The sequence below is a fragment of the Lampris incognitus genome, chromosome 9, assembly GCF_029633865.1.
Source record: "Lampris incognitus isolate fLamInc1 chromosome 9, fLamInc1.hap2, whole genome shotgun sequence".
Classification (NCBI taxonomy): domain Eukaryota; kingdom Metazoa; phylum Chordata; class Actinopteri; order Lampriformes; family Lampridae; genus Lampris; species Lampris incognitus.
The window spans coordinates 33209727-33227877 of NC_079219.1; the positions used below are offsets into that span (position 1 = coordinate 33209727).

General features: G+C 45.1%; 1 protein-coding gene across 1 annotated transcript in view; it reads right to left on the reverse strand.

Annotated features, from left to right (window-relative positions):
• The window catches only part of LOC130118338 (steroid 21-hydroxylase), a 37155-nt gene that overhangs the window by 9286 nt on the left and 9718 nt on the right, over positions 1 to 18151 (reverse strand). The window contains exons 3-10 of the mRNA XM_056286756.1: positions 13147 to 13236; positions 12909 to 13063; positions 12557 to 12652; positions 12162 to 12272; positions 11964 to 12050; positions 11615 to 11698; positions 11327 to 11440; positions 10961 to 11127 (exon numbers count right to left, since the gene is read on the reverse strand). Of these exons, the coding sequence (XP_056142731.1) occupies positions 10961 to 11127; positions 11327 to 11440; positions 11615 to 11698; positions 11964 to 12050; positions 12162 to 12272; positions 12557 to 12652; positions 12909 to 13063; positions 13147 to 13236 (904 nt within the window). The remainder of the gene's footprint in view (positions 1 to 10960; positions 11128 to 11326; positions 11441 to 11614; positions 11699 to 11963; positions 12051 to 12161; positions 12273 to 12556; positions 12653 to 12908; positions 13064 to 13146; positions 13237 to 18151) is intronic.

Consider the following 18151-nt stretch of genomic DNA (forward strand, 5'->3'; position numbering starts at 1 on the left):
GCAGCCACCGGGCTGGGGCCGGCTCCAGAGTGCGGCAGAAGACGGCCTATGACACACGGTGCTTTGGGCGGTCTGTTCACCAGCAGTGACACCCTGGACTTTTGGGGCACTATGTATTGGGTGATGGGGTTGTCGGGGACGACTGACCCCTCAGGTGGTGGCTATGCAGTCACTCCGACTGTCAGCGGCTCCGCGCTGGGAGAGCGCAGGGGCTCATGGGACTGTTCATATTAAAATTGTGTTTTAATGATGTTGTGTTGGTTGTTTAAGGCAGTGTTTCTCAACCCAGTCCTCAAGGCACCCCTATCCTGCAGATTTTCTTTGCAACCCTGAATAGGTACCTGTTTGTAGTTGTTCAATCAATCAGCAATGAATTATGTCAGATGTTGCACATCTTGCATAATTAAGTGCTGTGAGATGATTGGTTGAGTAAGTACAAGCAGGGCTACCTATGCAGGGTTACAGTGAAAATCTGCAGGATAGGGGTTCCTTGAGACATGGTTTGGGAAACGCTGGTTTAAGGGTTCGACTCGGACTAAGTAGAAGACCGTTTACTGACCAACAGAATGTTGGACTGTGACTCTGACTGGTGTCGCCAGCTGCGACATTGGTGGGGACATTGTTGTGTGTAGTCAGTTCTGGTCTATTCTGGCCGGTATAAAAATACAAGCGCACTCCCGGGGTCGTACTATGTATGGGACACGGGAGCTGCCATTAAAACGAAATCCATCCATCCATATCTTCCATGCCAGCTCACCACAATATTAATAATGGCTGTTTGATTTAGGTGTGTTGGCACATCTATCTGCATTGACAGACAAACAGAGCTACCATTAACAGCTGTCAATGCTGGTTCTTTGCCACACCTACATCCAACAGAGCCGTTATTAATGTTACTGGCTGCAGCTGTGTTTATTCTGCTATGTTTATGCTGCATTCCAAACAAAGTGGGATGTAGGAAGTTCCAAGTTGTTTTTTCCAACTTCGGATCACAAAGTTTTCCAGTCTGTAGCTCTGTAAGGTGACCTATCTATTTGTTCTAAGTATGCTTGCTAACAAGGCTAACACTTAGGTTTTGTGATTAACCCGTGTGATTACGTTCTTGTCTCTGCAAGCATAACAGATTTTATCATCATGCCATGAAGGAAATTTGACTCAACAGTTAATTTTAATTGCTAAAGACCATTTTAAGACGATTGATTACAATTAGCAGTGTATTTATCCCTGCATGCCACCATGTTCACGTGATGTCTTGAAACAACCTCTGTGAAGTCGAGGTTTTCAAAGTCCGCCTGAGTTTACCATTTGTAAGTCTGACATCAGGAGGCATTACTTTGCATTTTATTTAATAGTAGGATGTGAAAATTTCGACTTTCCCAGCTGTCTGGAAGGTTGGATTACAGAGTACCGAGACCAGCCTGCCATGTTTTATAAGCTTTACATGGTTTTTAACCTGTGGCAACGTCGACATTATGGACGGGCCTTGGGGGTCCAGGCCCATTCAATAAGGTCACTGTGCCCCCTCAATTAAATTCTCTCCCTGTCAAAACAAAACTGAAATACTTTTACAGCAATAAGTAAAATTAAGTCATACAATTTGGTAATAGACTACTTAACACTAATGCAAAATAAAGCAGAAAACAGTAATACTTTGCATTTAGGAAATCATTTCTTGCTTAAAAAAAACCCAAAAAACAACCCCCTGCCTAGCCAATTAAAAACAACCACCATATCCACATTGTATGACCAACCAATCAATTATGTTACAAGGCTGAATATATAGTTACGTACAGACATTAGGTGGGTGGCACTAATATGTACGTTCTATTAGCGGTAAACAAAGCTAAAACAAAGATGTGCAACTTAGCCGTCATTCAATTAATGTGGACCTCAGAAAGTAATTTGGAACAACACCGTTTATCGACAGTAAGTCGTGGCAGTGACAACCAAGCTCAAGCTAATGATTCGGCTGATATTAGCTCAGTTCTGCACTCACAGTCGGCGACTCCAGCTGCTCCAGTGGTGAGTTCATAAATCCACTTATGCACCTTGGGAAAATGTCTCCCCTGCTTTGTGCACTGTGCTATTTAACACTAGAACGACCAGGATTTCACTCCTACCTAAAACGACCATGGGGTTTTAAACTCTATATTCTGTCAAGATAAATACCCAGTTGAGATATTAATGCATTGCATGTGTTAGTATGTCTGTTAGGAAACGACTGATACCAAAATTAACATTTTAACAACTATAATACTATTTTTAAACAATGTAAACTTCAGAGAGACATGGTTGAACTTGAATAGCAAAATTGAAAGTGAAAATATTACCTGAAAAACAAAACTGAAAACACATATTGCCAATCTAACAAAAGTAACAAGGCATGTAAAACTTGAAATATATACACTACCGTTCAAAAGTTTGGGATCACCCAAACAATTTTGTGTTTTCCATGAAAAGTCACACTTATTCACCACCATATGTTGTGAAATGAATAGAAAATAGAGTCAAGACATTGACAAGGTTAGAAATAATGATTTGTATTTGAAATAAGATTTTTTTTACATCAAACTTTGCTTTCGTCAAAGAATCCTCCATTTGCAGCAATTACAGCATTGCAGACCTTTGGCATTCTAGCTGTTAATTTGTTGAGGTAATCTGGAGAAATTGCACCCCACGCTTCCAGAAGCAGCTCCCACAAGTTGGATTGGTTGGATGGGCACTTCTTTGAGCAGATTGAGTTTCTGGAGCATCACATTTGTGGGGTCAATTAAACGCTCAAAATGGCCAGAAAAAGAGAACTTTCATCTGAAACTCGACAGTCTATTCTTGTTCTTAGAAATGAAGGCTATTCCATGCGAGAAATTGCTAAGAAATTGAAGATTTCCTACACCGTAGTGTACTACTCCCTTCAGAGGACAGCACAAACAGGCTCTAACAGGTACTATTTAATGAAGATGCCAGTTGGGGACCTGTGAGGCGTCTGTTTCTCAAACTAATGTACTTATCTTCTTGCTCAGTTGTGCAACGCGGCCTCCCACTTCATTTTCTACTCTGGTTAGAGCCTGTTTGTGCTGTCCTCTGAAGGGAGTAGTACACACCGGTGTAGGAAATCTTCAATTTCTTAGCAATTTCTCGCATGGAATAGCCTTCATTTCTGAGAACAAGAATAGACTGTCGAGTTTCAGATGAAAGTTCTCTTTTTCCGGCCATTTTGAGCATTTAATTGACCCCACAAATGTGATGCTCCAGAAACTCAATCTGCTCAAAGAAGTGCCCATCCAATCAATCCAACTTGTGGGAGCTGCTTCTGGAAGCGTGGGGTGCAATTTCTCCAGATTACCTCAACAAATTAACAGCTAGAATGCCAAAGGTCTGCAATGCTGTAATTGCTGCAAATGGAGGATTCTTTGACGAAAGCAAAGTTTGATGTAAAAAAAATCTTATTTCAAATACAAATCATTATTTCTAACCTTGTCAATGTCTTGACTCTATTTTCTATTCATTTCACAACATATGGTGGTGAATAAGTGTGACTTTTCATGGAAAACACAAAATTGTTTGGGTGATCCCAAACTTTTGAACGGTAGTGTATATAAAGAACTGAAAATAAATATTGAAACAGTCCTAAACAACGACCGGAACTTAAAAAACTACTAGAACGACGGTGGGTTTTTAAACTCTATGTTCTGTCAAGATAAATACGCAATTGAGATGTTAATGCAATACATATATTTGTATGTCTTTTAAGAAAGTGACACCAAAGTTAACATTTCAACAACTTTTAATACTATTTTTCAAACAATTTAAAGTGGCTGCTGTCCAACGCCTGTAAATATTGCAACACCTCGGTGGTAGTCATGGTGCGTCTGAAACGGTGTCTGTAACCAGACATGTTGGCAATAATCAAAAATCAAGTTTAGACTATTACTCTGCAATGGAGAACGCTAGTGTGTTTCGAGGACAGAGCAATGAAGTTTGCGAAGGAAATGATGCGACCAACACACGTCATAAATAGTGACATGACGCGCACGATCACGCGCAAATTACAAGCGGTCTTTTTGACCACTCGTGGTCATTTTAGGGAGATCTTATCATACCTTTTTTGTGCAATTGATCTAAAACTCATTTTAAATGCAAATACATGCAATTTTAGGAGAAAGTTATTCAACTTTGAAAATCCAAAACGGTCATAATGACCATCTTGGTCGTTTGCTCTTTTGTAATTGTGGCCACATTTTTGGATGAGCGTGCATAGGGTTGTATATTTATGCATACCGGTTCTTGATGTGGCCTAGAGGATGTTGTTTATAGTAAAGATAGTGTTCTTCAGTATGTTTATTCAATTGTATGTTTTTTCAATTGTGCATTGTAAATGGATGTATTATTTGTCACTGATAATATTATAATGGTGACGTTTGGATATTATCGAAATTGCCAAAGAGGGTTATTGTTTATTATTTGAAATGTGATTGTTTGGTTGGTACTGTATAGTGAGTGATACAGTAGAATACATGGAAATGATTTATTAAAACGAACTGAATGTTTTATGTTAAGGAGAATAAACTGGTTCGAGCTGGAGTGAACATGGACTGCGTTTCTCTTCTGTGATCCACAGTTTATCTACCCAGCTCACCTCACCGGTCCACAGTACCCACTGTCTGTGGATCCTTGCTACTGCCCAGATTCCCCTAGGTCTAGGCCGGTAACAATTGGGGGCTCGTCCGGGCTTCGGCGCCACCTAGAGGAGGACGTGGTTACTGCAACGACAAGATCCGGTGCCCAGAAGCTTCAGGGAAGGCTGCAATTTGCGTCATCCAGAGAGCGACGGCCACAAGTGTCAAGTCAAGATGTCGACTGTACCTCCTCGGCGGACGCTGATCGTTCAGATACAGAAGAAACTCTCAGGTTTGAGTGACAATCAGCTGCAGGGCGTGGCAAATGCAATTGATTCTGGCACAGAGACTGCGGTTGAAGAGCTTCGTGACTCAGAGCTCTACGACCTGATTGTTGACTACGTCAGGGGCAAGAAGCTTAAAGAAATGGAAGATGAGGGTATGAGTCAACTCCTCGCCCTCACTGACCTGATTGATGAGATGCTGCTTGCCCAAGTCACAGACTCTGCTGGAGTGGGCAAAGCCATACCTCCCATGACTGGGGGTGAATCGCCTTCACATCCCACCTCAACGGACAAAGACATTGCCACCCACTCAACTAGTACAGATGGAGACATTCACACTCACACCGCTACTATGGACAGAGACATTCACACCGACCCCTTCACGGAGCGCAGGGCCAGCTCCACGCCATCGGGAGAGCCTCCCACTCCAGATTCCAGCCGCCAAGCTGGCGGCGGGACTCCCCTGCATTTACCCTCTGCTGTCACAGGTCAGGTGGTAAGATTGTCTGATGTAGCAACCCTGTTACCTCGCAGAGAGTTCAAGTTACATGGTGGTCAATTGTCTGATGCTGGTTCTGAGATTCCATATGGTAGTCTGAACAAACAGATTGATGAGGGGTTGCGAGACGGGTTCAGTGACTCAGAGATTATCCGAACTGTACTTAAGATCACTAAACCTGGTGTGTTTAGAGAAATGTTAAGCAACAAGGATGATCTTACAGTAGAAGGGTTAAAGAGGTTTCTCCGTTCTCACATCAGAGACAAAAATGTTACTGAGCTTTATCAAGAGTTGAGCAATGCTAGACAGCATGACAAAGAGAACCCACAACAGTTTTTGTATAGAGTCATGGGTTTAAAGCAGAGGGTTCTCTTTGAGTCGCAACAACCTGCTGCAGGGTTTAGCTATGATGCAAAGCTAGTACAGGGAACATTCCTCCACACACTCTACCAAGGGTTCAATGAGAAGAACAGCCATGTCAGACGTGATTTAAAGCCTTTCCTCTCAAACATGCAGGTTAGTGATGACTTCCTTTTAGAGCAGATTACCAAAGCAACCAGTGAGGAGGAAGAGAGACTCAAACGTCAAGGTATACCAGCCAAAACCAGACCAGTGACTGCTAGTGCAGCTCAACACGATACTGAACAGACTACACCTACGGCAGTTGACTCTGAATTACAGGCCCACCGTGCAGCTATTTCCGAGCTGACGGCACAAGTGTCCGCTTTGACTCAGCACATGGCTCAGATGGTGAAACCTGCTGAGAATGTGAGTCCTGGAGGCCCGACCCAAATGATGACTCGTTCCCAGCCACCAGTCACTGAATCCAAGGGCAGGTGCAATGACTGTGTCCAAAATGGCAACGTGAACTGTCCTCATTGCTTCATCTGCGGCCAGGCAGGACATCGGGCCATCGGCTGCCTGCAAAGGAAGACGTCGGGAAAGGGGAAGGGGTCGTTGGAAAAGGGCAGCGGACGACCTTCAGCAGCGAGAGGCCCTCACCAGTAAAGGTCAAAACCACCGCACCAAACCCACCAGGTCAACAAACCTTACGAAAACGTGTAGCTCAGCTAGTAGGAGAGCGATGTATGGTCTCCTGTTATGTCAATGACATCCCTCTCCAAATGCTACTGGACACCGGAGCTCAGGTGACCATCGTGGGAAGAACATGGATTGAGAAAGAGTTACCCCATGTCAGAATCCAGCCGTTCACATCCCTGCCTTTTGATCTCGAAGTATCAGCCGCAAATGGTACAGAAGTTCCCTTGGATGGCTGGGCAGAAATTGACCTTCAGCTAGGTAGCATGAAGCATGGGTATGTGACAATCCGAGTGCCAGTAGTGATCAGTCAGAATTGTAACAATCCCCTACTAGGTAGCAATGTGATCGCAGAGATTATCAGAGAGAACACAGAGCAGGGCAATAGAGTAGATGTTATAGCTATTCTTAAGGAAGCTTTGAGTGGTACCGAGAGTACAGTAGAGGCCATCATTTCCATTCTCCAGATAACAGCCCATGAGAAAGCCCCACCCCAGTGTAGTGTGAGAGTTGGGAAGAAGGGTGTTGTTATTCCTGCAGGACAAATCAGAGAAGTGAGATGTAGAGTGAGGGGGTGGCCAGGTGGGGGGACAATGTTGTTTCAGCTGAGTTTAGACAGTAACTGCCCCGAGGGTTTAGAGCTGTTTCCCTCTCTTGTAGATGTGCCTAGTGGATCATCAAAATGCACCAAAGTCCCGATCCAGAACTCCACTAGACATGATATTTATTTAGCACAGAGAACAGCATTAGGGACCTTCGAGGAATTCATTGACGTAAAACCTGTCAGGTGTCCTACTTTGAGTCCTGAGCCCACCGCCCAAACCTGCTCTGCCCAAGTGAACTCAGATGAAGTCAACAACACAAGGAAAAGGGATGACACACACTCAAACACACAGACTACAGAGGAAAAATGGCACCCACCAGTTGACTTGTCACACCTTGGAGAAAATGAACAGCAGATAGTCCGTGACATGCTCTTCCATGAGTCAAATGTGTTTGCCAAGAATGATGCAGATATAGGTTGCATTCCAAACCGGCAACTGAAAATCCATCTGAAAGATGAAACACCAGTTCAAAAGTCCTACAATGGCATCCCAAAGCCACTGTACAAGGAAGTTAAGGACTATGTGCAGAACCTGCTTGATCATGGATGGATCAGGAAGTCAACTTCACCGTACTCGTCTCCTGTGGTCTGCGTGAGAAAAAAAAGACAAGAGTTTACGTCTGTGCGTGGACTTCCGTGGGCTCAACAGCAAAAGCGTTCCTGATCGTCATCCACTCCCAAGGATTCAAGACCTACTGAATAACCTCGGAGGCTACTCATGGTTTTCCATACTCGACCAAGGCAGTGCCTACCATCAGGGCTTCGTTGAGGAGGGTTCCAGGCACCTGACAGCCTTTAGCACGCCTTGGGGGCTGTATGAGTGGCTCCGCCTTCCTTTTGGCCTCACCAATGCTCCGGCAGCATTTCAGCGATGTATGGAAGGAGTACTGGATGGTCTGAGGGACGAGTGCTGTTCTCCATACCTGGATGATGTACTCTGTTTCTCCAAAACATTTCAGGAGCATGTGCAGGATCTAAGAAGAGTACTGTGCCGGCTACGAGAGCATGGTGTTAAGTTACGCGCAAAGAAATGTGAATTGTTCAAGCGCCAAGTGAGATATGTTGGGCGTCTGATGTCGAGTGAAGGTGTTCAAGTAGACCCAAAAGACCTAGAAGCAGTGCTTCAGCTGAAGGAGAGAGAGCCGAAGAACATCGGAGAAGTCCGTGCTCTGCTGGGATTCCTGGGATACTACCGACCCTTCATCCAGGATTTCTCTAGAATAGCACACCCTCTGTTCAAACTTCAAGAGAACCCTACAGAGTCCAGTGAGCGAACTGCCCAATCTAGGTCCGCCCAGGCTACACTGAAGGGCACCAAGGGTGGCCAGTTGCCATCTAAGACACCCGTCCAATGGACCCCTGAGCACAGTGCCGTGGTGTCTCGCCTGGTTGACATGTTGACAAATCCTCCCATCCTGGTTTACCCAGATTTCAATTTACCGTTCGTCTTACACACCGACGCATCCAATGAAGGCCTGGGAGCTGTGCTGTATCAGGAACATGGAAACAAGCTCCGGATTATTGCATATGGATCAAGGTCACTCTCGCCTGCTGAAAAGAACTATCACCTCCATTCTAGCAAGCTTGAGTTCCTCGCCTTAAAGTGGGCAATCTGTGATAAATTTAGGGATTACTTGTACTACGCCCCCACATTTACTGTCTATACAGATAATAATCCCCTTACTTATGTCTTAACCACAGCTAAATTGAATGCAGTCGGGCACCGCTGGGTGGGTGAGTTAGCTGACTTCCATTTCACGCTCAAGTACAGGCAAGGCAGGGTGAACATCGATGCAGATACTCTGTCCCGGTATCCATTAAAACTCCAAGACCACATAAGGGAGCACACAGAGATCATGCCCCCTGATATCATCTCTGCCATCTGGCAGGGGGAACATGCCAAAAGAGAGGAAGATGTGCCATGGGTGGCAGCGTTGCAACTGCGTTCTAGTGATGACTCCCTGCCGACGAGCACGCCCATGTGCACTCCAGAGGATATCAGAGCAGCCCAGAAAAACGACGCTGCCATCTGGGAAGTGATATTCTTGAAAAGGAGGGGATGGAATCCGAATGAGCAAGACAAAAGACAAATGGGATCAGAAACAAGAAGATTAGTACATGAATGGAACAAACTCAAACTGGACAAAGGGATTCTGTACAGACAGACAGGACAACATAAACAACTGGTCCTTCCCAATACACTCAAGTCAACAGTCCTGAAACATCTGCACAACGACATGGGGCATATCGGGGCTGACAAGGTCACCCACCTGGCAAGGCAGCGGTTTTATTGGCCATTCATGCTGCGAGAGATTGAAGATTATGTCATCCGCCGGTGTTCCTGTATCAAGCAGAAGCGGCCCACCATTCTAGAGAAAGCACCAATGGGCTCCATTACAACGAACGGTCCATTCGAGCTCATCTGTGTGGACTACCTCCACCTTAAACCAAGTCGAGGAGGCTACGAGTACATTTTAGTCCTCATAGACCACTTCACGCGGTTCGCACAAGTCTATCCGACAAAGGACAAGTCGGGAAAGACGGCGGTGGAGAAGATTTTCTATGACTTCATCCCACGTTTTGGTTTCCCTCAAAAGCTGCACCATGATCAAGGCAGGGAGTTTGAGAACAAGCTCTTCTATCGACTCCAACAGCTGGCGGGGATCGCCCAATCTCGAACCACTCCCTACCACCCGCAGGGGAACCCTGTTGAGCGCCTGAACAGGACACTTCTCCAGATGCTCCGCACTCTACAGGAGGAAAAGAAAGCTCAGTGGAAAGATCATTTGCCAAACATCGTCCATGCCTACAATTGCACCCGGCATGAAGCAACAGGTTACTCACCCTTCTATCTCCTGTTTGGAAGAGCTCCAAGGTTGCCTATTGATCTGCTCTTCGACCATGAACCAGAGCAGGAGATACAGACGTGAGAGAAGTACGCAGAGACATGGGCTTCTAGGATGCAGGAAGCATACAAGATCGCCTCGGAAAACAGCAAAAAGAGCTCAATGAAAGGAAAACATCACTACGATCGAGGTGTCAAAGGAGTTGTGCTTCAACCTGGGGATCATGTGCTTGTCAGAAACCTGTCAGAGAGAGGTGGCCCAGGCAAACTTCGTGCATATTGGGAGGATAAGGTTCACCGTTTGGTTGAAAGGCTTGAAGACGGACTTGTGTACCGAGTACAAACAGGGAATGGGACCCTCCGTATGCTTCACCGTAATCTCCTCCTACCAGTGAATGACTGGCCACTTGAACATGAACAGGACTGTCATGGAAAGTCAACGAGAAAACAAAGACCAAGACAGCTACAGGCAAGCTACAGGGAGGCAGCAGACTCTAGTGAATCTGAGGATGAGGAAGAATTCTCATATAACCTCCGGCACTTGCCTGTGTGTCGAAGGGAGACCATGACAGGTCCACCCCGTCAGGCTGAGTCTCACAGGGAGCTCAGAGCTGTAGCACATTTGATTTATTAAAACGAACTGAATGTTTTATGTTAAGGAGAATAAACTGGTTCGAGCTGGAGTGAACATGGACTCATGCGTTTCTCTTCTATGATCCACAGTTTATCTACCCAGCTCACCTCACCGGTCCACAGTACCCACTGTCTGTGGATCCTTGCTACCGCCCAGATTCCCCTAGGTCTAGGCCGGTAACAATTACTTATCCCTTCCTTATGCCCTGGCGCTAACCCTGACCTGTAGATGTCAGCAAACTCTCTAAAATGGAATAGCGTTTAGTTACTCTTTAAGTAAAGGCTTCCAAGTGCTGAATGCAAAGAAGAGAAAAATAACCATTGTGTGGTTTCTGTAGGACATGGAACAGAGAGGCGATGGTCTGAATGCGGCGGCAAACAAATAACTCTGAGATGAATCACTTGTAGAAAACAGAATAAACCTGTTGCAATTGAACAGACCTGCTGTCTCTGACGGCTCTGTGTGGCACTGCCAGAGGGGCCACAGGTCTGAGTCTGAGCACCTCATTGATCACAGAGCATAGGATGGGAAGTCTATGTCTGTCACTGTACTTGGGGTAGCGTCCCTCCAGTACTGTAAAAAGCTCATCGTACACCTTACTCTGCATCTAGAAAAAGTGAAAGTGTGAAAGGAAGAAACACCACAAGTTAAAGACTAAAAAGCACTTTTTTGTGCAATTATATGTATGTTCTAGAATATTATGTTATGATAGTGCACTGCATCTGTGCAGATTTCTCCATGTCAGTTTGACATTAATAAAACATGATTTGTGAAAAATATTTATGTCTAAGGACAATATCTTATACTTCCGGTCTGTGCAGTAGGAAGGCCACAGTCCAATTAAGCCAGGCTGCGGTGGTCTCTGTTCCCCCAATGAGAAGGTCCACAATGGCCATGTGAACATGAGTGTCTGTTAGGACCTGTAGACAAAAGCACAGGGAATATTTACTGACCATCATTTCTATGTGGACTAATGTGTAACAATACATTCAGATCAGATTTTAATTCTGTTTTTAACACCCTTTAATCCCAACCTTGTGATTGTACATTGAAGTCATCCCTCGTAATCAGTGGTAAATTAGTAAAGTACCTACCACTGCATTTGCTCGGTCATGACATTGCTCAACCCCCTGGAGGAGTAACTCTGTGATGGCATCTTCTGATTTTGTGTTTCGCGACTGAGAGGTTGATACAACAGGATTGAAATGTTATTTGTATGGCAAGAATAGCCAATTTTTTCAGACTTATCAATTTGCTTGAACTTAACTTTTCAATCAACTTACACATTTGATAATTTGAGACTTTGCATGGGAGAGAGGAAAATTAACTTAACCTGGACTTGAATTCGTAAGGCATGAATTGGGAATCTGATATGTGACATGAATTTTAAAAAAATTCTAATAACTTTTTACAATTTTTTGCATGTACCTTCATCCCACTAACCTTGAAATCACTGAGGTGTTGTCTTATAATGTCATCTCTCCTGGCCACTTCTTTTAGGAGACGGGAAAATGGAGGATTGGGTAGTTTCTATTAGAAAGGAGACCATGACAATATGTGTTAAATTTCATTCTAGGCATATTAAATGTTGATTAGCATGTACCATGTTATTTATCCTCATCATGATCAACATCTACCTACCCTGAGCAGTGGGAAGGAGTCCAGAGCAGAAATCCAAGGGGAGCCCCACAGACCAACAATCTCATTGAGACAGTTGTGTAAACTCTGCAGCTCGGCTGAGTTCTTCTCATACTAAGGGATTACATAGGTTGACAGCTGAAACACCGCAGTATTGTAATGCACTGTCCTCTATTAGCATCATCACATGTTATAAATGATCAAAAAACTTTGGCTGATCTTAAGTGACTCAAATTCAGTGAAACGAACAATATTAACAGTGACCAAAGCCAGTATCAACATGCTCGGCAACAATACATAGTGAATTAAAAATTGAAGCATTGTAGATTTTTCTGTCTCTAGCAAATGTCTTAATGATCGAATTGTACTGTCATATTCTCCCGTACCATATTACTCACTTCTTTTCTCAAGGCCAGGGTGGTGATGATATTACTGGCTGCCACAGTGAAATCCTCAGAGAGATCCACAGCACTGTCTTGATAATCCATCAGAACCTAAAAAGTGCAACATTCCTTTCCAGCAGGAGCTAATTATGATAATTAGGTTCAACTGCTATTAAAAAAAAAAGAAAAAGAAAAACAACAACCCTGACTTTTGGAAGGATCAACGTTGTGAAACAGCAGCTGTCCAGGCGCTCTACTTTCTCATTACAAAGTATTACTTTAAAAAACATGAGTTGCTGTTGATACCGGCTTGCGGTCTGTCCCTTATCATACTGAAATAATCAACCCAACGTCTGTTGTTCTACACCTGTCGAAGTTGCAGTGCCTGTTTCTCAATCACAGCATGCAGAGATTGCTGGGAACAGCGCTGCAAGGCACCGTGGACCAGACGGCGATGTGCCCTCCACTCCTGGCTATAGTCACCCAGAGAGATGGAGCAGCCTCCACCGCACACAATATCACCTGACAAAGTAAGAGGAGCAAACCGTGATTATCTGAATCATGATGAGCAAAATAACTAAACGAAAAAAGTGTGACTTCCTAACCTGTGTACGAAGTTGGTCTCCCGGCAAAGTCAGACCAATTCTTAACAAGCGCTTCTTTTATGACTTTGCTGCTGTTGAGCACTACCATGGCTGCAAACAGAAAAATACACACACTGTGACCAAAAAAGTTTTTGTTTTTTGTTTTGAAGTTGTTCTGTCTCCATCGGGACATAATTTTTCTTTAGTTTGGTTTTATCTTCCTCATCTGGCAGTAGTTTGTATAACATCAGTGTATGCATTTAAGCATGGGACCTTTTGTACCATGTGACTCAGTTATTGCAAGCCTTCACTTACCTTTTTTTTCAATCCACTTCAATGTTCAATATCTTTGGTAGAATTCTCAGTATGTCAAATGTATATTGACATACTGTTCTTACATCTGTTGATTATGATTACTAAGTTTGATGTACAATATGAGTATTTTGATGACAATGATTGATTGATACGTCATATCAGGATGGCACCATGCTGGTATGCTTCAGCAAGCTAGTAGTCTACTCTTACCTTGCATTGTGCTATATATGCAAGTCAATTTCAGTTTTTTTTTTAGATAAGCGATATATTTTGTTACACTGCGTAACATTATTGCTCATCTTATTTTAGCTACAGCACTGTGTATTTATATTGTAGTGTGTTCAGGTTCACCAGGGGTGTATAAGTGTGGGTTCTACATAGTTGGGGAAGATGTTTTTCTGTTCTGGGGGGAGGGTACACTGTCGCCGGGTCAAGTGGGTTGGGTCTTCGGAGAGAGAGAGACGACCTGTGAGTCGGGGTTTTAATGGCTGTGTGTATGGCGTGGCTGTGGCCAACAACAGCCGTGAATAAAGCAACGCTCAGTTGTAAGTTCTGAAGTGTGTGTGTGTGTGTGTGTGTTTTTTTTATAGTGGTGAACACTACAACTGGTGTCAGAAGTAAACTCTACATTGGACCATACGGACATTCTATGAGCCCATTCTATGAGAGCAAACGCTATCTGTTGACCGGGCACTTGCGTTGTTAGCATCAGCTATCTTTACTGCTGGAGATGGAGCCTTCAGTGCATATCAAAACGACGGACATGCATATGATGACGATGGGCATGCATATGATGGTGCCGCATGATTGTCGGGAGGACAATGTGTGGCCGGGGATAATTGGCGGAGGGGCACCGAGATGAAATGAGAGCCGACACCCATGGGAGAGTCATACTTAGCCACTGCTGGAGGCTCAAATGCTGGCTGCTATTCTGGGCCTTGCACCATACCGCCCATGGGAAAAGCCGTCAGAGTTTCGGGAACTGTGGTAAACAAAGATGACAGTGCCCAGGAGCTGTATAAACCAGTAGGCATAAAACACCTAAGTACATCGGCAAATCAGACTGGGAGGCTTTCCATGCCGAATTTGAACTGTTAGCCAGGGTGAGCGCTTGGTCGGATGAACAGAAAGCCCTCCAACTTGCTCTTTGTTTGACGGACGAAGTGCTGTCTTGTCTGCTGTTGTTGGATCCTAGTGAGAGGACTGATTACAGCAAGTTAACCACCGCACTGGAGTGGCATTTTGGGCAGTGCGCTCAACTAAAGCTCCTGCAATCTGAGCTGCATGGCCGAGTAAGACGTGTGGGTGAGCTGCTGCGGACTCTGGCTAATGACATTGAGAATTTGACGAGACGGGTGTACACACACATACCATCTTCTGTGCAAACTGAGCTGGCCCATGACCAAGTTATCTGGGCACTCTCCCCAGCTGACCTGTGTGCCCATATCCAGCTGGCTTGTCCACACTCCCTGCATGAAGCGCTGGAGTATGCACTAGAAAGGGAGATGGTGATGGAAGCGGCGCAGCACGGCATGTTTGTGGACACCCCCCTGATGGTCAGAGCAGCGGGGGAGTGCGAGACTGCTGCCCAAAAGCTAGTGTGGCTGGAGGAGGTGACTGAAATGATCAAGGGGCTGGTCCTGCCTCAAGCCGGGCACCAACAGACACAGCCTTAGACACAGACACGCCTCTGTTGGGACTGTGGCCAGACTGGACACCTGGTGAGGAATTGCCCTGCCTGGGCTAAAATGATGGGAAACGACCCAGGGTCGCAGTAGGCAGGGCGCTGTGCACCCCCACACCAATGTCCCATACACCGCCCACACATGTCAGCCGGGCCTCACATAACACCGGGGATGAGGGGCAGGAAGTTGTTGTGGTGGGAAGGACTTCTATTTTAGACTTTTGCCACATTCCTATCTGTATTGAGGGTGTTTCATGTACTGCCTTAGTGGACACAGGATCAACAGTCATGGTGGTCCGGCCAAAGCTGGTGCCAGTGTGGACGTGGCTGGAGGACACAGCTGTTCAGTTCCGTACAGTAACCAGTGAGCTAGCACCAATAAAAGGGAGGAGAAAGCTGATGTTGATGGTTGGGGGGAGGAGCATGAGACATCTTGTTTGGGTAGCAAAGGTGCAGGATGTGCATTCTGGGCCTCGACTTTTTGAGGGATCACAGCTGTCAGCTGGACCTGGGGAAGGCCACAGTGATTTTTGGTAGGGGTCATGTTGTGAAAATGAGGCCGCAGGACTCTCAGTGCATGGGAGAGCTGACAGCGCAAATGTGGGGGGAAGTGAGCACGTGGCCATATGCGGATGACAAGTACAGCCCATCCTGAGTCTCAGGGTGGGCTGTACTGACATAGTTTCGTTACTGGGCGACAAAGTTCATTGGTCTTGGTCTGAACTTTCACTTGACGAGCAAGGCCTTTCTTGTCAGGAAAAGTCTCCACAATTCTAGCAAGTGGCCATGAATTTCTGGGTGACGTGTCTTCCACAATCAGCACCCTTCTGTTGCAAGTTTTTTTTTTTTGCGATCTTGCTGGTGTTCTATTCTTTGGTCGATTTCTTCAACTCACTGTCAGCCAACCGGAAGTTGGTTCCATTACCTGAGTACATCTCTTTGACTCTTCTGGCAAGGAATCTTCTAATTGCGCTGAGGCATGCATCAGTGTCAAGTGAAGATACGACTTCTAGATGTACGGCTCGTATAGCGAGACACGTAAAGATGACACCGTATCTCTTTACTTGCCCTCCTCCTCTTTTCACCAGGAATGGGCTGAAGTAGTTGATGCCAGCTCTTGTGAATGGAGGATCGTCAGGCAGGACCCTGCATTTTGGTAGATCCGCCATGAGTTGCTTGCCAGCAGTTCCGTGTAATTTTCTACAGGTGATGCGCATGGACAAGAACTTTCAGATGGTTCTTTTCGCTCCTGGGATCCAGAATCTTTGACGCAGTTGAGCCAACATGTGATTCCTTCCGGCATGAGCTATAATGTCATGAACGTGTCTCAGCACAAGCTTTGCGATGTGCGAATCTTTTCGCAAGATGGCTTGCTGCTTGGAATCATCTGGCATAGCCACTCGGCTCAACCTTCCTCCAACTCTAATGACTCCATCTTGAAGTACTGGATTCAACTTATAGAGTAAGCTACTTTTCTTCACCCTTTGATGTTCCTTTAGCATTGCCAAGTCTTCTTTGAATCTTTGCTTTTGACAGTACTTCACAATTTCTGTTTCTGCTTTGGTCAAACCTTCACAGGTTAGGTGTGTTCCTTTGAAAACTTTGAACTTATTCATTCTGCTTTCTCCACTTAATGTGTTTGGTTCCTTTCACTTTGCTTTCAGTTCCTTAAGCAAATCTTCAATTTCAGAAACCAAGCAACAGCACGTTTTAGCTTTGTCCAAGATGAGTAGTGGATGATCAACTGGTCTATTGCGTCTTTAGGCTCTTTCACCTGAATGACATGCTTGAGCTACCCCTTTGACCTCTGGGTCATTGATGTCCAGCATTCCAGGATCTGGATTCTTGGATCACTGGTCTTGTGCGCAGAGCAAGAAACCTGGTCCTGAAAGCCAGCTTTCATATTTCAAAAATGCTTCGACAGTCTGTCCTCTCAAGACATGATCAGCAGGATTCAGAGTGGTATTGACATATGTCTACTGTGAAGTCTGAGAGTGCTCAAGGATTGTTGAGATTCTATTAGCAACAAAAGTCTTGAATCTTGTGCTTTCACTGTTCAAGTACTTTAGCACAGCTGTGCTATCGGTCCAAAAGATTTAGTTGTGAAGTTCCAGTTCAAGCTCTTTCTTCAGAAGCTTGTCCATCTTGATTGCAACTGTGGCTGCGGTCAGTTCCATTCTTGGTATGGTTGGAGACTTCAAGGGTGCAATCCTTGCCTTTGTCATCATCAGGGTGGATTGAGCTTCACCAATTGCATTTCCCAGCAGTAGGTAGCTTATTGTTCCGTAGTCAACTTTGCTCACATCAGCAAGGTGATGTAGCTGTGCAAAGACTGGTGCACCAAACTGCTTTGTCTTGACACATCTGTCAACTCCCAAATTCTCAAGCTGTTGCAGACCTGAGATCTACCTTTTCCAGCTCTTAATGACTTTGTCTGGCAGGTCTTTGTCCCAACTATATTTCTGATGGCATAAATCTTGCAGGATTCTTTTGGCGGGCAGTACTACTGGAGCAAGAAATTCCAACGGGTCATAGATGGAACTGACGAGGGAAAGCAGGCCTCTCCTGGTTTGTGGTCTATCTTTAAGGTTGATCTTGAACTTGAAGTGATCTGATTCAGCACACCACTGGATTCCCCATGCTCTCTGCATTGGCAAGTTGTCTTCATCCAAGTCCAGATCTTGAAACCCTTGCGTTCTTTCCTCTTCGGAAATTCAGTTGAGCAACTTCCGGCTGTTGCTCAACCATTTTGTTAGTCAAAATCCGCCTTTCGCCAACATGCTCCTGAAGTCAGTGCAAAGGGCAGTTGCTGTGTCTTCATCAGTAGTCGTCTTGACTGTTTTGTCTTGTCCCAAAGAGCACAGTGGTCTCCATCATTCGTAAATGGAAGAAGTTTGGATCCACCAGGACTTTTCCTAGAGCTGGCCGCCCAGCCAAACTGAGCAATCAGGGGAGAAGGATCTAGGTCAGGGAGGTGACCAAGAACCCGATGGTCACTCTGACAGAGCTCCAGCATTCCTCTGTGGA